Here is a 15,735-nt window from a genome sequence, read left to right as displayed (position 1 = left end):
CTCAGCCGAATCAGAACCCCCACAACCCCTGAAACCCCGCTGTCTCAGAGGGATGGGTAGGAGAATCCGGTAATGGAAAGCATGAGATTGCCCAAGCCACCCCGCCTAGTCCATACTCTCCTTTTGGCCCTAGATGATGCTCCCCCTTTTCAAAGCGAGCCTTCAGGTGGCAAACTCCGGGTCAGCACTGGCCAAAGTCTTCTGCCTAAGAAGGGGCACCTTCTCCGTCGGTCCCTAGCCCGCTACCCGAAACTATCAGCCGGCAGTGTCTCCCAGCCCCTCCATTCCGCCCACGCAACCCTCCACACGCCGTCTGCGCCCCACCCGGGATCCCAGCGTCCCCCTCCCCGGCCCGGGTAAGAGCCACCCAACACCCCCTCACTCTCTCCCTCTCTCTCTCACACACACACTCCCTCAGACTCCAGCCTCCCGCACCCCGTCGAAGCTAGAGCAAGTACCTGGAACGGGGATGCTCTGGGGCTCAAAAGGAGCGGGCGCGGTCCCCTCCCGGAGGCTCCGAGTGCTTCCCTACCCACCCGCAGCTGTAGCTTCTTTCCCAAGAGCGGGAGGGAGGAGAGGAGGCGGAGGGGAGGGGGAAAGTAAGGAGCCGAGGGGCGGCAGCAGCCGAACCGGAACCACTAGCACTGACCCCTCCCACGGTCAGGAGCCCTCGGAGTACCCTGACGCTCTTGATAGGACAAACCTAGAGCAGGCACGGAGAAATTGACACCACCACTTCCGGGTCATCCCCGCGGCAGCCCCTCCTTAGCAACAGCGTGGGGTTGCTAAGCGGAAGTGCCTCCAAAGCACCCACCCACCCTCATATCTTTTGGGACTACCAGGTGGTAGGCTGTGAGAGTTCTACTCTGATTTGGTAACACCCTCTTACCTTCTACTCAAGAATTTAGTTCGAGGAAATGCCACGCTGCCACAGGCAGTAAGCCCATGCCGCTTTTCCCTTCAGCCATTCTGGGTCATCAGCCCCCACCAACTGCATACACCAGCTCCCTTCTGCTCTGAGCCCCAGGCTGACTAAGTGGCTCCTCTTAAAGCTCTTCTTACTGGTCCCTTGCGGGAGTTACTTTCTGGAGATTTAGCAAGCATCTCCCTCTTGTGGATTTCCCTTGTGTTTCAGCTGGATTTTTAAAATCTTCAATGTGAAAGCTTTTTGATAGATCTCATTCTCCTGAAGCCAAATGGTGAGCAAAGTTTTGTCTTCACCTTTTTTTTTTTTTTTTAAGATTGCGCGTGTTTGTTTATGGTCTAGAAACAACCTTGCTAAATTAAAGGGGAGGGGAGAGAATGGATGTAAATCGACTGGAGTGAGTTTTGTACTTAAAAGAGCAAAGCAAAAGGCCAAAGGAACCCCATAATCAAGTTTGGTAATGAGAAACATATCTAATCCTCCACTCCGAATAAACGTTCATACCTACACTGTAGGCAAGAAATATTTCAATAAGACATCTCATTTATTCTATATTAGGGTAGTTTGGGGTTTAAAATAATCCTTTTTATAAAAATGACTATAGGCGCGGTGGCACAGTCCTGTAATCCCAGAGGCTCAGGAGTCTGAGGCAGGAGGATCCCGAGTTCTAAGCCAGGCTTAGCAAAAGCGAGGTGCTACGCAACTCAGTGAGATCCTGTCTCTAAATGAAGTACAAAATAGGACTGGGGGTGTGGCTCAGTGGTCGAGTGCCCCTGAGCTAAATCTCCGGGCCCCCCACCCCTAAGAAAAACCCTCATCATTATAGTGCCCCCCACCCCTAAGAAAAACCCTCATCATTATAGTAATTAAATATTCAGAGAAAATGAGTAAAAATCTTGTCTTTCATATCTTGAATAGGTCTGCTTAGATGCAGTTCAGCAAGAGGGTAACTTCTGAATTTTTCTCTTCATCAGCAATGAATACACTTGCAATTGCAGTCTTCAGTTTTGTGTGTCATGATAACCTCAATCACTGATACTGTATTGTTGTCCACCTGAGCTAGGACGGACAGGAAATAGCTTTGGTAACTTGGAAGAAATTCCAGGTCTGTTGGGTTCGGGAATGCATGACACAGTGTTAAATTGATTTACCTAGGCAGTCAATTCAGCAAAGCCAGTTAGGAAATTACTTCAGGCTCAAATGTCTCAGTACATCTAAAACATTCCCACTCCTGCCATCTACAAATGCACATTTGAGAACACACACACCCTACTTCAAAGCATATCCAGTAATTAATTGTTCTTTAAAAACCTGGTTGAAGCTGTTGTAGTGGTGCATGCCTGGGAGGAGAATGGCAAATTCAAAGCCCACCTGAGCAATTTAGTGAGACCCTGTATATATATATAATGCTCATATATATGTACACACATATACATATATGTATATATATACACACATATGTACGTATGTGTAGTGTGTGTGTATTCCCAATTCAATAACATTCCATTTAACATCCACTTCTAAAAGACAAAGCAAAAAATATAATATACAATCCACAATCATCAGGTATCAGTTTGGAAGTTGATAAAATCAGATTTTGCATTTGGAAGGAATAAAATGAAACATTTGGTCAGGCATTAATTCAGGAAGCACACAAATGGATGTGTATTGTGAAAATAAGTAGTCTTTTATTTCAAATTTCAGAAAACATGCCTGTTAAACATGGTTAATTTTGAAAATTGACAGCTTGTCAATATGCAAAAAGTGTGCTAGGAAAGCAAGAACATCAATTAACACAGAGTATTATACCAACTTCTTCAGTTAATCTTGAGAAATGCAGTGAATGCTCTAAGGACTTTAGACACAGCTGTGGGTTTATGGCATGATTTGCCTGTCATATTTTATTGATTTCCAACTTTAAAAGTATAAATACAAAGGGTAATATTTTATGATACTGAATCAAATATCCAAGAAAAATTCCTCCCTATTAATGTGGCTTATCGAATCTTTTTTTCCTTATTCTATGCTAGAATTTTGTCTTTTTGTTGTTTTAACTGTCCTTAACTTTTTCCACATCCATTTAAATTTACTCAAGAGGTCATTTTTGGCCCCCTTTCCAAAAAATGACACAAACTAAATTTAATTTAATACTGATTTTTTTTTCATGTGCAAAACTCTAACTCTGCTTTTTAAAGCAAATAAAGGGAATAAAAACATAGCATAATTTCAATGCCCAAATGTCAGTATAAATGGCATCAGTACAAAGATGTAAACAAATCTCAAATACAGGACATTAGTAATTGGAACATCATGCACTGATTTAATGTTAGCAAGAAGAAGAAGCTTTATAACAGGTAAAAAAACTAACATAGTGCATTAAAATTGAATATTAACCTAAGTAACCGTAATTTTACAAATTCTCCAATTTCATGACTTGCTTTTGAATAAACTTTAGCCCCATTTTTTAAATCAAATGCCTACTCATCAAAGCTTACTGAACAAACATATCTATACAAATTTATACCCTAAAATACCAGAGTAAACAGGAGACATTATTCAAAGATGAATAAATTCTATTCTTTTTCATCATCTGTGTGGTCAGGTTGCAAAGGACATGCTCTGTAGAAAGAACAGAGAACTTTAGTAGTCACCTAAGTATCAATTCTTTAAAAAAATTAGAAAAAAAAAATTAGTAAAAAACATACAGAAATCAGGAACAGTAATTTTATTTATTTGTTTTTTAAGTCCTTTTTTCTTAATTTGTAGGAATAATAATTAATAATGTAGTGGCTGTGGTCAAGTGCCAGAAATGAAAGAAAATTTAACTTCATTAATTTGACAAATATGCATAAATTTCAAGTACTAGTGCAACACAATTTGTAGCAATTTCTTTGCCTCTTATTTTGCAGAATCAATATTTCCCATTTATGGGGCTGGGGATGTGGCTCAAGCAGTAGCGCGCTCGCCTGGCATGCGTGTGGCCCGGGTTCCATCCTCAGCACCACATACAGACAGGGATGTTGTGTCCGCCAAATACTAAAAAATAAATATTAAAATTCTCTATCTCACTCTTTCTCACTCTCTCTCACTCTTTCTTAAAAAAAAATATTTCCCATTTAGAATATGTTGCGATTTTTATTTACAGTGTCTCATTCCTATAGCATTTTTTTTTAAATAGAATATAATCTATCAGTAAAAACTTCATGATAGATAGGTGCAGTGTTGCAATTGCGTGATCCCAATTGCTTGGGAGGTAGAAGCAGGAAGTTCAGGAGTTTGTGGACAGCATTAGCAACTTAGCAAGACCCTGCCTCAAAATAAAAATATAAAGTGTGGGCTGGGTGGGGGTTGTGGCTCGTTGGCAGAGTGCTTGCCTCGTATGTATGAGGCACTGGGTTTGATTCTCTGCACCACATAAAGATAAATAAAGGACCATCAACAACTAATAAAATATTTTTTAAAAAATATAAAGTGTGGGGATATAGCTCAGTGGTAAAGCATGCTCCCTAGGTTCAATCTCCAGTATTGAAAGAAAAGAAAAACCCAAAACTTTGTAATAATCCTGGCCAATAACACATGCCTATTATCCCAGCTACTCAAGAGACTAAGGCAGTTCCAAGCCAGGACAACTTGGTGGGACCCTGTTCTAAAATAAATAAAAGGGTTGAAACCCAATAGTAGAGTTGTTGTGTTTGTTGTTGTTATTTTGTTTTGTACCAGGGATTGAATGCAGGGATGCTTAACCACTGAGCCACATTCCCAGTCCCTTTTTTTTTTTAATAAGGTAACTTTTTTTAAAATTTTATTTTATTCATTTTTTTAATTATTTTTTAGTTTTTAGGTGGACACAATATCTTTACTTAATTTTTATGTGGTGCTGAGAATCGAACCCAGTGCCTTATGCATGCTAGGCAAGCCCCATCATTTATTTTTTATATGCGTTGAGGATTGAACCCAGGACCTCACATGTCCTAAGCAAGTGCTCTGCTACTGAGCCACAACCCCAGCCCCGTTTTTTATATTTTATTTAGAGACAGGGTCTCGCTGAGTTGCTTAAGCTGACTTTAAACTTGGAATCATCCTGCCTGCAGCCTCCCAAGCCACTGGGATTATAGGCATGCAGGGCACCCAATTTATTTTTATTTATTTTTTTTAATTGTTGGTCGTTCAAAACATTACATAGTTCTTAATATATCATATTTCACAGCTTGATTCAAGTGGGTTATGAACTCCCATTTTTACCCCGTATACAGATTGCTGTATCACATCAGTTACACTTCCATTGATTTACATATTGCCATTCTAGTGTCTGATGTATTCTGCTGTCTATCCTATTCTCTACTATCCCCCTCTCCCCTCCCCTCCCCATTTCTCTCTCTACCCCCTCTACTGTAAATCATTTCTTCCACTTGTATTATTCTTCTCTTACCCCTCATTTCCTCTTATATGTAATTTTGTAAAACCCTGAGGATCACCTTCCATTTCCATGCGATTTCCCTTCTCACTCCCTTTCCCTCCCACCTCTCATCCCTGTTTAATGTTAATCTTCTTCTCAAGCTCTTCGTCCCTACCCTGTCCTTGGTTACTCCCCTTATATCAAAGCAGTCATTTGGCATTTGTTTTTTAAGGATTGGCTAGCTTCACTTAGCATAATCTGCTCTAATGCCATCCATTTCCCTCCAAATTCTATGATTTTGTCATTTTTTAATGCAGAGTAATACTCCATTGTGTATAAATGCCACATTTTTTTAATCCATTCATCTATTGAAGGGCATCTAGGTTGGTTCCACAATCTTGCTATCGTGAATTGTGCTGCTATGAACATCGATGTAGCAGTGTCCCTGTAGCATGCTCTTATTAGGACTTTAGGGAATAGACCCAGAAGGGGAATAGCTGGGTCAAATGGTGGTTCCATTCCCAGCTTTCCAAGAAATCTCCATACTGCTTTCCAAATTGGCTGCACCAATTTGCAGTCCCACCAACAATGAACAAGTGTGCCCTTTTCCCCACATCCTCGTCAGCACTTGTTGTTGTTGGACTTCATAATGGCTGCCAATCTTACTGGAGTGAGATGGTATCTTGGGGTGGTTTTGATTTGCATTTCTCTGACTGCTAGCGATGGTGAGCATTTTTTCATGTACTTATTGATTGATTGTATGTCCTCCTCTGAGAAGTGTCTGTTCAGGTCCTTGGCCCATTTGTTGATTGGGTTATTTGTTATCTTATTGTCTAATTTTTTGAGTTCTTTGTATACTCTGGATATTAGGGCTCTATCTGAAGTGTGTGGAGTAAAGATTTGTTCCCAGGATGTAGGCTCCCTGTTTACCTCTCTTATTGTTTCTTTTGCTGAGAAAAAACTTTTTAGTTTGAGTAAGTCCCATTTGTTGATTCTAGTTGTTAACTCTTGTTCTATGGGTGTCCTATTGAGGAATTTGGAGCCCGACCCCACAGTATGTAGATCATAGCCAACTTTTTCTTCTATCAGACGCCACGTCTCTGATTTAATATCAAGCTCCTTGATCCATTTTGAGTTAACTTTTATGCATGGCGAGAGAAAGGGATTCAGTTTCATTTTGATGCAAATGGATTTCCAGTTTTCCCAGCACCATTTGTTGAAGATGCTATCCTTCCTCCATTGCATGCTTTTAGCCCCTTGATCAAATATAAGATAGTTGTAGTTTTGTGGATTGGTTACTGTGTCCTCTATTCTGTACCATTGGTCCACCCGCCTGTTTTGGTACCAGTACCATGCTGTTTTTGTTACTATTGCTCTGTAGTATAGTTTGAAGTCTGGTATCGCTATACCGCCTGATTCACACTTCCTGCTTAGCATTGTTTTTGCTATTCTGGGTCTTTTATTATTCCATATGAATTTCATGATTGTTTTATCTATTTCTACAAGAAATGCTGTTGGGATTTTGATTGGCATTGCATTGAACTTATAGAGAACTTTTGGTAATATCGCCATTTTGATGATGTTAGTTCTGCCTATCCATGAACAGGGTATATTTTTCTATCTTCTAAGGCCTTCTTCTATCTCTCTCTTTAGGGTTCTGTAGTTTTCATTGTATAAGTCTTTCACCTCTTTTGTTAGGTTGATTCCCAAGTATTTTATTTTTTGGGGGGATGTTGTGAATGGAGTAGTTGTCCTCATTTCCGTTTCAGAGGATTTGTCGCTGATATACAGGAATGCATTTGATTTATGCGTGTTGATTTTATATCCTGCAGGGCACCCAATTTAATAGTAGACCTCTTGCCTAGCATGTTTGAAGGTCTGGGTTCAGTCCCCAATACCATTAAAAAAAAAAAGAAAGTAATAATAAAAAGCAAAAAATTAAGCAGTTCATTTGAGCACAGGAAACAGCAAATTTGTTAACTTATGGTTGTCATAGTTTTTAAAAAATAATTTACATTATCCCAAAGCCATTCATATTTACTCTTTTTATAAAGAAAAAGTCAATTAAGAATTTAATCATAAATCAAAAATTTTATTTTAGAGATAGAAAAGATTTGTGACACCTATTTAAAGATTTTAGTTTTCAAATTAGATCCAGTAAGCCTGAATGATCATAGAACTAGGTACCAAAAGAAGGAAGCTAAAATGAAGGTAACCAGACATTGTATAAGATTATCACTGCTTGTGTAGGGATGCATGCATATACCTCCAGTGACTCTGGAGGCCGGGGCAGAAACTTGCAAAGTTCAAGACCAGCCTGAGCAATTTAGTGAGGCTATAAGGAATTTAACAAGACCCTGTCTCAAAAGAAAAATAAAGAGGGCTAGCGATGTAGTTCAGTGATAAGTGCCTGTGGGTTCAATTCCCAGTACAAAAAAAAAAAAAAGATGATTATCATTGCTTCATATATCAGTAGGCTGTGCTGGAATTTAAACCAAGTTAACTAATGAATGCTATTATGACCTAAACTTCCTTTTCATACGGTCTAATTTACTTAGGCATCAAAGTTCTGTTCAAGATTTAAGCAGAAGCTGGGCATGGTGGCACACTCCTATAATCCCAAGGGTTTAGGAGGCTGAGGCAGGAGAATTTGAACTCAAAGCCAGCCTCAACAATTTAGCAAGGCCCTAAGCAATTTAGCGAGATTCTATATCAAAATAAAATATAAAAAGGGCTGGAGATGTGACTTGATAGTTAAGTGCCCCTGGAACAAAAAAAAAAAGATTTAAGCAGATATTCTCTTGATTCTGACTCTATGTGCAATAGATGGGAGTTTACCCTGCCTTTAGGAGAAAATAAGACCATGAGAGTAACCGTATTTCAAAATATTACTTTGAAGGTTCATATTCCTTCTAATAAACTATTTCAATAAAGGAATAATTGTAACTGTCTTAAACAAAGTCAAATTTAAGAAAGGGGCCTAAAGAAATAATGTAAACCTGTATTACTACATTTATGGCACAGATCTTATTATACCTTGGATTAAAGTTGTTTGAGAATATATGTATAATTTCTTTCCATATGGTGGAAAACAAATATAGGTTTATTCCTGTATTATAGCCAAAATTGGCTGTCTTGCCAAATTATTTTATTTCCCTAATGTTAAGTCAAACAATTCAAAAGGATTAAAGTATATTCTAGAGGTAATCTTGATTACTACACCTTGTTAATTTAGAATAAGAAAGAACAAGGAACGGGGCTGGGGATGTGGCTCAAGCGGTAGCACGCTTGCCTGGCATGCGTGCGGCCCGGGTTCGATCCTCAGCACCACATACAAACAAAGATGTTGTGTTTGCCGATACTAAAAAATAAATATTAAAAAAAATTCTCTCTCTCTCTCTCCTCTCTCACTTTATCTTAAAAAAAAAAAAAAAAGAAAGAACAAGGAAGAATGATAGTAATGAGGAGAAACAAAAAGAGAGGACCATGAAAACAAACCTATTATTATTGGTGATTTTTGTGTGTGTGTGGGTAGTGGTACTAGGAATTGAACCCATGGCCTTAATCCATGCAAGGTAAGCACTCTACTGAGCTATATCCTAGCTGGAAAACAAACCTATTAAAAAGCTTGGTGGCTCATGCATATAATCCCAATTACTCAGGAGTTGAGACAGGAGATATCCAAGTTCAAGGCCAGTCTCAGCAACTTAGTGAGGCCTTAAACAACTTAGGGAGTCCCTGTCTCAAAAAAAGGGGGGGAGGGGTTGGAATGTAGCTCAGTAATAAAGTACCCCTGGGTTCAATCTCTAGTACCAAAATTTTTTTTTAAAGTTTGATGGTTGATTTTTATTGAAATAAATTATGTGCTTGCTTCAGCCACAGATATACTGAAATTGGAACAATGCAGAGAAGATTAACATGGCCCTACACAAATATGACATGCAAATTCAAAAGTAAATAAATAAACAATCATAATAGTGTTATTTTGTTTTGGAGGGTATCAGGGATTGAGCCCAGGGGCAGTCAGCCACTAAACCACACCCCCAGCCCTACTTTGATTTTATTTAGGGTCGGGGTCATACTGAGTTTAGCCTTTCTCCATTGCTGAGGCTGGGTTTGTCACCAAGCCTGGCCCTAAACCCTTCTTAAAACATTTTGAGAAGGGTCTCACTAAGTTGCTGAGGCTGGCCTCAATCTTATCTTCCTGCCTCAGCTTCCTGAGTAGCTGGGATTGCAGGTGTGCTCTTCTCTAGCAATCATTTTGTTCTCTTTCAGCCCTTTATTTTTATTTAGTTTGTATTCAATGTAAATCAATTCAAAACACAATGTACAATCCATACCAGATGTACAGTGTTAACTATGAAGCAAGAGCAAGTTTCGTTCACATATACCACAGGTTGAGATCTGTTGGATCTGGTAGATTCTAAAAATGGCTTAAAACTTTTTAAAACTGCTGTAGCTATAATGAATATTGGAACAGCTAAGGGTCAATATATGACTGTGTGAACCAGATTTCATGCAGTGTCTGTTCCTAAAAAGGTTATGTACATTGAGGCAGTTGTAAAAGTTTTTCTTTCTAGAATAAAGTCCAGTTAAGGCTTAGGACAATATGCAAAATAAAAAGTAATGTTGTAAGATGAGTTTAAGTCAGTGTACTTCTATTCTTCTAAATGAAGTATGGTAGCTAAAGAATGACACTTTTATTGAATGGTTACATGTGCTAAGAAATGCTTACCAATTATTTTAAGTATACATGCAACTCTTACTCATTCTTGGATTTGGAATAGATTCCAATCTATCCTTTCCCTGGCACATGTCAATTAATACAAAGAAAGTTAAATGCAATATCAAGCAGGGATGTAGCTTAATGGTAGAGTGCTTGCTTAGCGTTCGCAAGGCCCTGGGTCCAATCTACAGCACCAAAATAAAAATAATAAATAAATAAGAATAAAAAATTAGGACTAAAACAAAACAAGAGAGGGGCTGGGGTTGTGGCTCAGTGGCAGAGTGCTTGCCTAGCATGCAGGAGGCCCTGGGTTCGATCCTCAGCACCACATAGAAATAAAATAAAGATATCATGTCCACCTAAAACTAAAAAATAATTATTGAAAAAAAATAATTTCCATTAACACCTGATGGTTCTTTCCAACATACATATAAGTCATGAAATCTTTTTATATTGCCTAGTTATTTTACAGCCTTCTAGATTTAGTGAGCCAAAATGTAAACCGAATTTCCATTCCACAGGTCATTCTTGTCTCTAGAGCAAAGTAACATAATTCTCTTCAAGGTAGTTTTTAAAGTCCATATTTCTTAAGCCACATTAAAAAAAAAAAAACTGTTAAGTAATTTTTGATGTTGACTTTCTCCTTAGTCTTGTACATGAAACTCCAGCAGATTTAATATTGGCATTCTCTATTTAGTTAAATCCTTCAGATGATCTTCAAACCATCCCAGTTTGGACTCTCAAGATTTTCTGTGTTGATAAAATGAGTGGAATTAGCAGACGTGATGAACACCTGTTGTTATTGTTTTTCCTACCAAGACAGACTTCCAGATGCCATTTGGATTGAGATTTAAAATATGAGTTGGAGAACTGTAGATTTTTCTTAGTCTATTCTCTCAATAGTAGAGATGTAGAAGGGTAAGTAAGACCACGAGAAGACTGGCTATAGTCTTTATAGCGCTGGAGGTGGTTGCGGTGGTGGGCTTTGTGGTTTCATAATAGGTAGCACCTGGTGTGCTAGTTAAAGGAACAAATGAATTAATCTGCATGGGTAGGAGCAGTACCAGAAGCAGCAGCCCCAGACTGAGCCTGGCCACCATCCTCTTACCCTTGTGTGTCCAACTTGCTGCTTTTGTAGGCTGTAGGGTCTCTGAATTCCTCACTGGAGTGGAAGTAGCAAACCACGCCTTATATTCAAATAGCATCACAATGACAGTGACAAGATGCCACACCTTTCCTTACCCAGTCAAATACTTTGTTTTTGAAAGTTTTAAAACATTTAAAAATTGTTGCCTGGACCCCATTATTAACATTATTAAAAACTGAAAAAAACAGGTTTCAATTTTTTTTTTCCAAGTAGCATTATCTTCTTTCTGGTTATTAAAAGTGACTTGTGGGCCTGGGGTTGTGGCTCAGCAGTAGAGTACTTGCCTAGCATGTGCAAGGCTCTGAGTTCAATCCTCAGCACCACATAAAAATAAATAAAATAAAGGTATTGTATCCAACTACAGTTAAAAAACTATTCTAAAAAAAGTGACTTGTTTGTTGAAATTTGTTAGTATAAGAGGTTTTTATTCAGAGATAATTGTTACTAATATTTGTTATATTTTCATACAGTACAAATACATGGTTTAGATTTTACACAGCAAGGATTGTATCCAGAATTTTTTCTTAACATTTATCATGAGCATTTTCCTGTCATTAAAAGCATAGTTTAATTAGCTTTTTAAAAAGTTTGCAGTGGGTTGGGGATATAGCTCAGCTGGTTGAGTGCTTACCTTGCATGCACAAGACCCTGGGTTCAATCCCCAGCACCACACACACAAAAAAAAGTTTGCAAGCTAGTTGTTTGTGGTAGCTCTTAATCCTAGCTATCTAAGAGGCTGAGGCAGAAGGACATCAATTTTGAGGCCAGCCTTGGCAATACAGTGAGACTCTTATCTCAAAAAAAAAAAAAAAAAAAAAAAAAAAAAAAAACTTTGCACATTGAACTCTATATATGTATAATTTTATCCCTGTTTTGTTTTGAAATATTCTTAAGTACTTGTAGAGAAGTTGTCAAGATAATATACCATAGTATCTGCCTTGGTTGTTTCTATATGGATATTTCTATATTTTTCAACTTTTTTACATTTTATATTTCTTGGGTAAGTTGAACTAGTATTTTGTTTTGTTTTGTTTTGGTGCTGGAGTTTGAACCTAGGACCTCGTGTATGCTAAACACAGGCTTTACCACTGAAGTATACTGTCAGCCCCAAACTGGTAGTTCAGGAGGCTAAACAGAATTCAAGCTAAATAAACTAACATGGAAACTGCCTTTCAAAAAAAGTCTCAAGAAAAAAGTGAAAATTAAATAATAAAGAGTGTAAGTTCACAGTTAATGCAGCACTTACCTGCATGGGAACAGATTCTCTTTGGAATAAGAAAAATAATACTTTTGATGATGTTTAAAATTTTGGAGTGATTTATATTAAGGAAGTAGTACAAGTTTAAAAAAAACTTGTTTTTATATTTAGCTTGAAGAAAAACTTTAAAGTTATTCAATGTCTCATTCATCTTTTATTTTCAAGAGTATATTTTCTTTATATTCCAGAATATAAAAACTTACTTTCTCTTTGCTTTTCCTAAGCCACTGCTTCCTGGCTCTTCAGGAATCCGATTCTCCTTTTCAGAATCTTTAGGGGACAGCCTAAAGAATTCTCCAATTCCTTTCTGCCACTTGGGAGTTGGACGTACACAAACTGGATTTCCTCCTGCATACTTATTTTCAGCTGTAAAATATAAACAGAACTAAATAAGAACTAGGAATCCAACCACCATTCATTAAAAAAACTTAATTCTTTCTTTCACTTCAAATTCTCAAAGGTATGGGCTGGGGATGTGGTTCAAGCGGTAGCGCGCTCGCCTGGCATGCGTGCGGCCCGGGTTCGATCCTCAGCACCACATATAAACAAAGATGTTGTGTCCGCCGAGAACTAAAAAATAAATATTAAAATTCTCTCTCTCTCTTTCTCTCTCTCCCTCTCTCTTTAAAAAAAAATATTTTAAAAAAAAATTCTCAAAGGTATAAGGGATATTACATCCATCTTAAAAAACTAGAAAGTGTGACACAGGAAAGCTATAATCAGACAATAAACTCAGTTTGATAGTTTGATCCTAGAAAAAAAATCAGTAACAATTTTTAAAGCTGGAAAATATTTTTCATATTTGTCCATGAGCAGAGCTATCAAACAGTATTATGTACTGTCATGCAATATTTGATACACTTTTTCCTAACATAAGGTATCACCCTATAGAATAAATCACCAGAATTTTATTTAATAAGATCATTTAGGCTGGGCACAGTGGCCCGTGCCTATAATCTTAGTTCAGAGGCTGAGGTAAAAGGATCACAAGTTCAAAGCCAGCTTCAGCAACTTAGCTTGACTCTGTCTTGAAATAAAAATAAAAAAGTGCTGAAAATGTAGCTCATTGGTAGATCAACCCTGAGTTCAATTCCCAGTACCAAAAGACAGGAAAAAAATAAGGACATTAGCAATTTCAAACACTTACTAGAAGCAAAGATAGAGATATGTAAAACATTATAAAAGGTGCATTTGTTCAAAGCATTCATTAAGGGCCTACATTCAGTTGGCTCTGGTGATTCAGCAGTGTTCCAAACAATGGAATGTGGCCCTAATGGAATTTATTCTAGTGGTACAGGTTGTAAGATAGTCTCAAAAAATTCATCTTCTTTCAAGTGTTTTGACTACTATTCCCTTTTTTAAAAAAGATTTTTTTAGTTGTTGATGGACCTGTATTTTTATATATTTATATGCGATGCTGAGAATTGAACCCAATGCCTCACACATGCTAGGCAAGTGCTCTACCACTCAGCTACACCCCAGCCCTACTATTGCCTTTTATCTGAAGAGACTGAATAAATATTTTCTAAGAAAGTGTTTGGAATAGGAGGAAATTTGAGTTGACTTAAAAATCTATGAAGTCTTAAACAGTGCTCTCCTTTCTGTTTGTAACTAAACCTTGTGGAATTAATCTTCCTGCCTGTTCAACTTTCTACTGAAAGGAAAGAGGCACCAGATGGCAGGGCATTTTCTCATCCTCTCCACATGCAGGAGGAGCAGTGTGAAGCTATTTCCCTTGCCTTGTTACACTCCTACTCACCCAAAAGCAGTATCAGGAGCTGCAAAGTTAGAAAACACACACAAACACCACACTCAAAAAAGACAGAGGAGGGGATGGGAGTGAGGGATAGAGGAAGAAAGGAAGGAAAGCAAAAGCAAAGGCAGAAAAAGTATTTATACTAAGAAGACAATGTAAGCCTGACTAAGGAGCACACACCTCTATTCCCAGTGAACTGGGAGGCTGAGGCAAGAGGATGGCAAGTCAAGGCCAGCCTGGGCAACTTAGCCAGACACTGTCTCAAAATAAAAAAAAAATAAAATAAAAAAAGAAGACAATGTAGTTAGCATAGTCAATCATTATCCTAAATCTAGTGAAGAGGTACTTGAATAGTTTCTAAAAGAAAAAGCCAACTGTCAATAATAAACACTAAACAACAACATCATCAAAAATAGGTTTAAAGATAAATCTGGGTCCCCATCTCAAGGCTTGAGATTCATTTCCATGAGACTTTTTTTTCCATACTCTAGCCTCCTAATAGGCCAAGGCCCCCTCAAAGGATAGGGAAGAAAGGCCTGAGAATCTCTAATAAAATTCCAAAGTGGGCCAGGGCTGTAGTGCCAAACCTGATCCTCTTTTAGGAGGCGTCCTCTTACTCAAGGAGCTTGCAGCAGGGCACTTCTTACCTTTCCTTGATGAAAGCGATGTAGAATTAGTAGCAGAGGAGGAGGAACCAAGGATCTTTCTTGGGGCTCGAGAAGCCACCACTGCAAAGAGAGGCGAGGAGGGGAGCATTCAGAAAGGGGCAGGAAGGTTTTGATACCTTGTCTCGCCACATTCTCACCACAATCCCGGACCCTAGCAGCTTCAGGAGGACAGCCCAGAGATCCAGAACAGCAGGATGGCCTTCCCTTGTCCCTCCAGCCGCTTCCTCAAGGTAAAGGGGACTGGCGGCTGCTTCCTGGCTGGCTGGAGTTTGGGTATGCGGGCCCAGGGGAGCCAGGGCATCTCGCCACCCCGGGACACGCTACCAGGAGAAACCCCTCTCCACCCCTTGCTGCCCACTATGGCGCTGGGTCCTTCACCTTTTCTGTAGGTGCCTGGGACGCTGTCTGCTTTAGTTCGCACCATGTTCAAACGGGAGGAGACGAGAGAAAAACGTTCGGGCCGGTGAGGTTCACAAGACCTAAAAAACTCTCCCGCCACCGTTTATATTAATGTCTTTCCCGCGCTCCACAAGACTCTAGCGAGCTGTGGCTCCCCATTGGTTCTGTTCTTTAACCCAAAACCAATCGCCGGAGTCCAGGGGTGACATCGGCGAGGCTTAATGCAGTGCTGGCCAGTCCATCAACTCACAGGGGCTTGTGATTCGCACCAGCGCCAGGTGGGCGGTGCCCGGACACTTTCCCGGGTTACTTGATGTGTTATTGCTAAGATTCTGAAGTAAGTAAATGGGCCTGTTTATAGAAACGAAATAAAACAGCAATGACAGAAAATTACATTTCTTCAAAAAAAATACATAGGGTTAAATACACAATGATTGACTTCTGGAAATGAAACCTAAAA

The 15,735-nt window shown here is 38.9% G+C and overlaps 2 protein-coding genes across 5 annotated transcripts in view; both read right to left on the bottom strand.

Moving 5' to 3' along the window:
• CSNK1G1 (casein kinase 1 gamma 1) overlaps positions 1–664 on the bottom strand; it is a 158,690-nt gene extending 158,026 nt beyond the window's left edge. For 2 of the 4 annotated variants that reach the window (XM_081291274.1, XM_081291273.1), the window contains exon 1: positions 459–664. The gene's annotated coding sequence lies outside the window, so the exon portion shown is untranslated. The remainder of the gene's footprint in view (positions 1–458) is intronic. The other 2 variants (XM_081291272.1, XM_081291275.1) reach the window with 2 other exon arrangements.
• Positions 665–2,787: 2,123 nt separating this feature from the next.
• On the bottom strand, positions 2,788–15,320 carry PCLAF (PCNA clamp associated factor). Its single transcript, XM_081289278.1, has 4 exons — positions 15,255–15,320; positions 14,856–14,936; positions 12,656–12,818; positions 2,788–3,544 (listed from the first exon to the last, which is right to left on the bottom strand). Exons 1-4 carry the CDS (start codon positions 15,298–15,300, stop codon positions 3,499–3,501), a joined length of 336 nt encoding a protein of 111 aa, XP_081145404.1. The 5' UTR covers positions 15,301–15,320; the 3' UTR covers positions 2,788–3,498.
• Between the last annotated feature and the right edge of the window lie 415 nt (positions 15,321–15,735).

Source organism: Spermophilus citellus (assembly GCF_964194105.1).
Source record: "Spermophilus citellus genome assembly, chromosome: 4".
Taxonomy (NCBI): domain Eukaryota; kingdom Metazoa; phylum Chordata; class Mammalia; order Rodentia; family Sciuridae; genus Spermophilus; species Spermophilus citellus.
The sequence above is the reverse complement of the archived record's forward strand: the minus strand, read 5'-3'. Positions and strand labels throughout refer to the sequence as shown.

Coding starts and splice junctions, on each gene's coding strand:
- PCLAF (XM_081289278.1), bottom strand. CDS start 15,300: ATGGTGCGAACTAAAGCAGACAGCGTCCCAGGCACCTACAGAAAAG. Junction 14,937..15,254: donor CCCAGGCACCTACAGAAAAG/GTGAAGGACCCA, acceptor CTCTCTTTGCAG/TGGTGGCTTCTCGAGCCCCA. Junction 3,545..12,655: donor TTAGGAAAAGCAAAGAGAAA/GTAAGTTTTTAT, acceptor TTCTTTCTACAG/AGCATGTCCTTTGCAACCTG.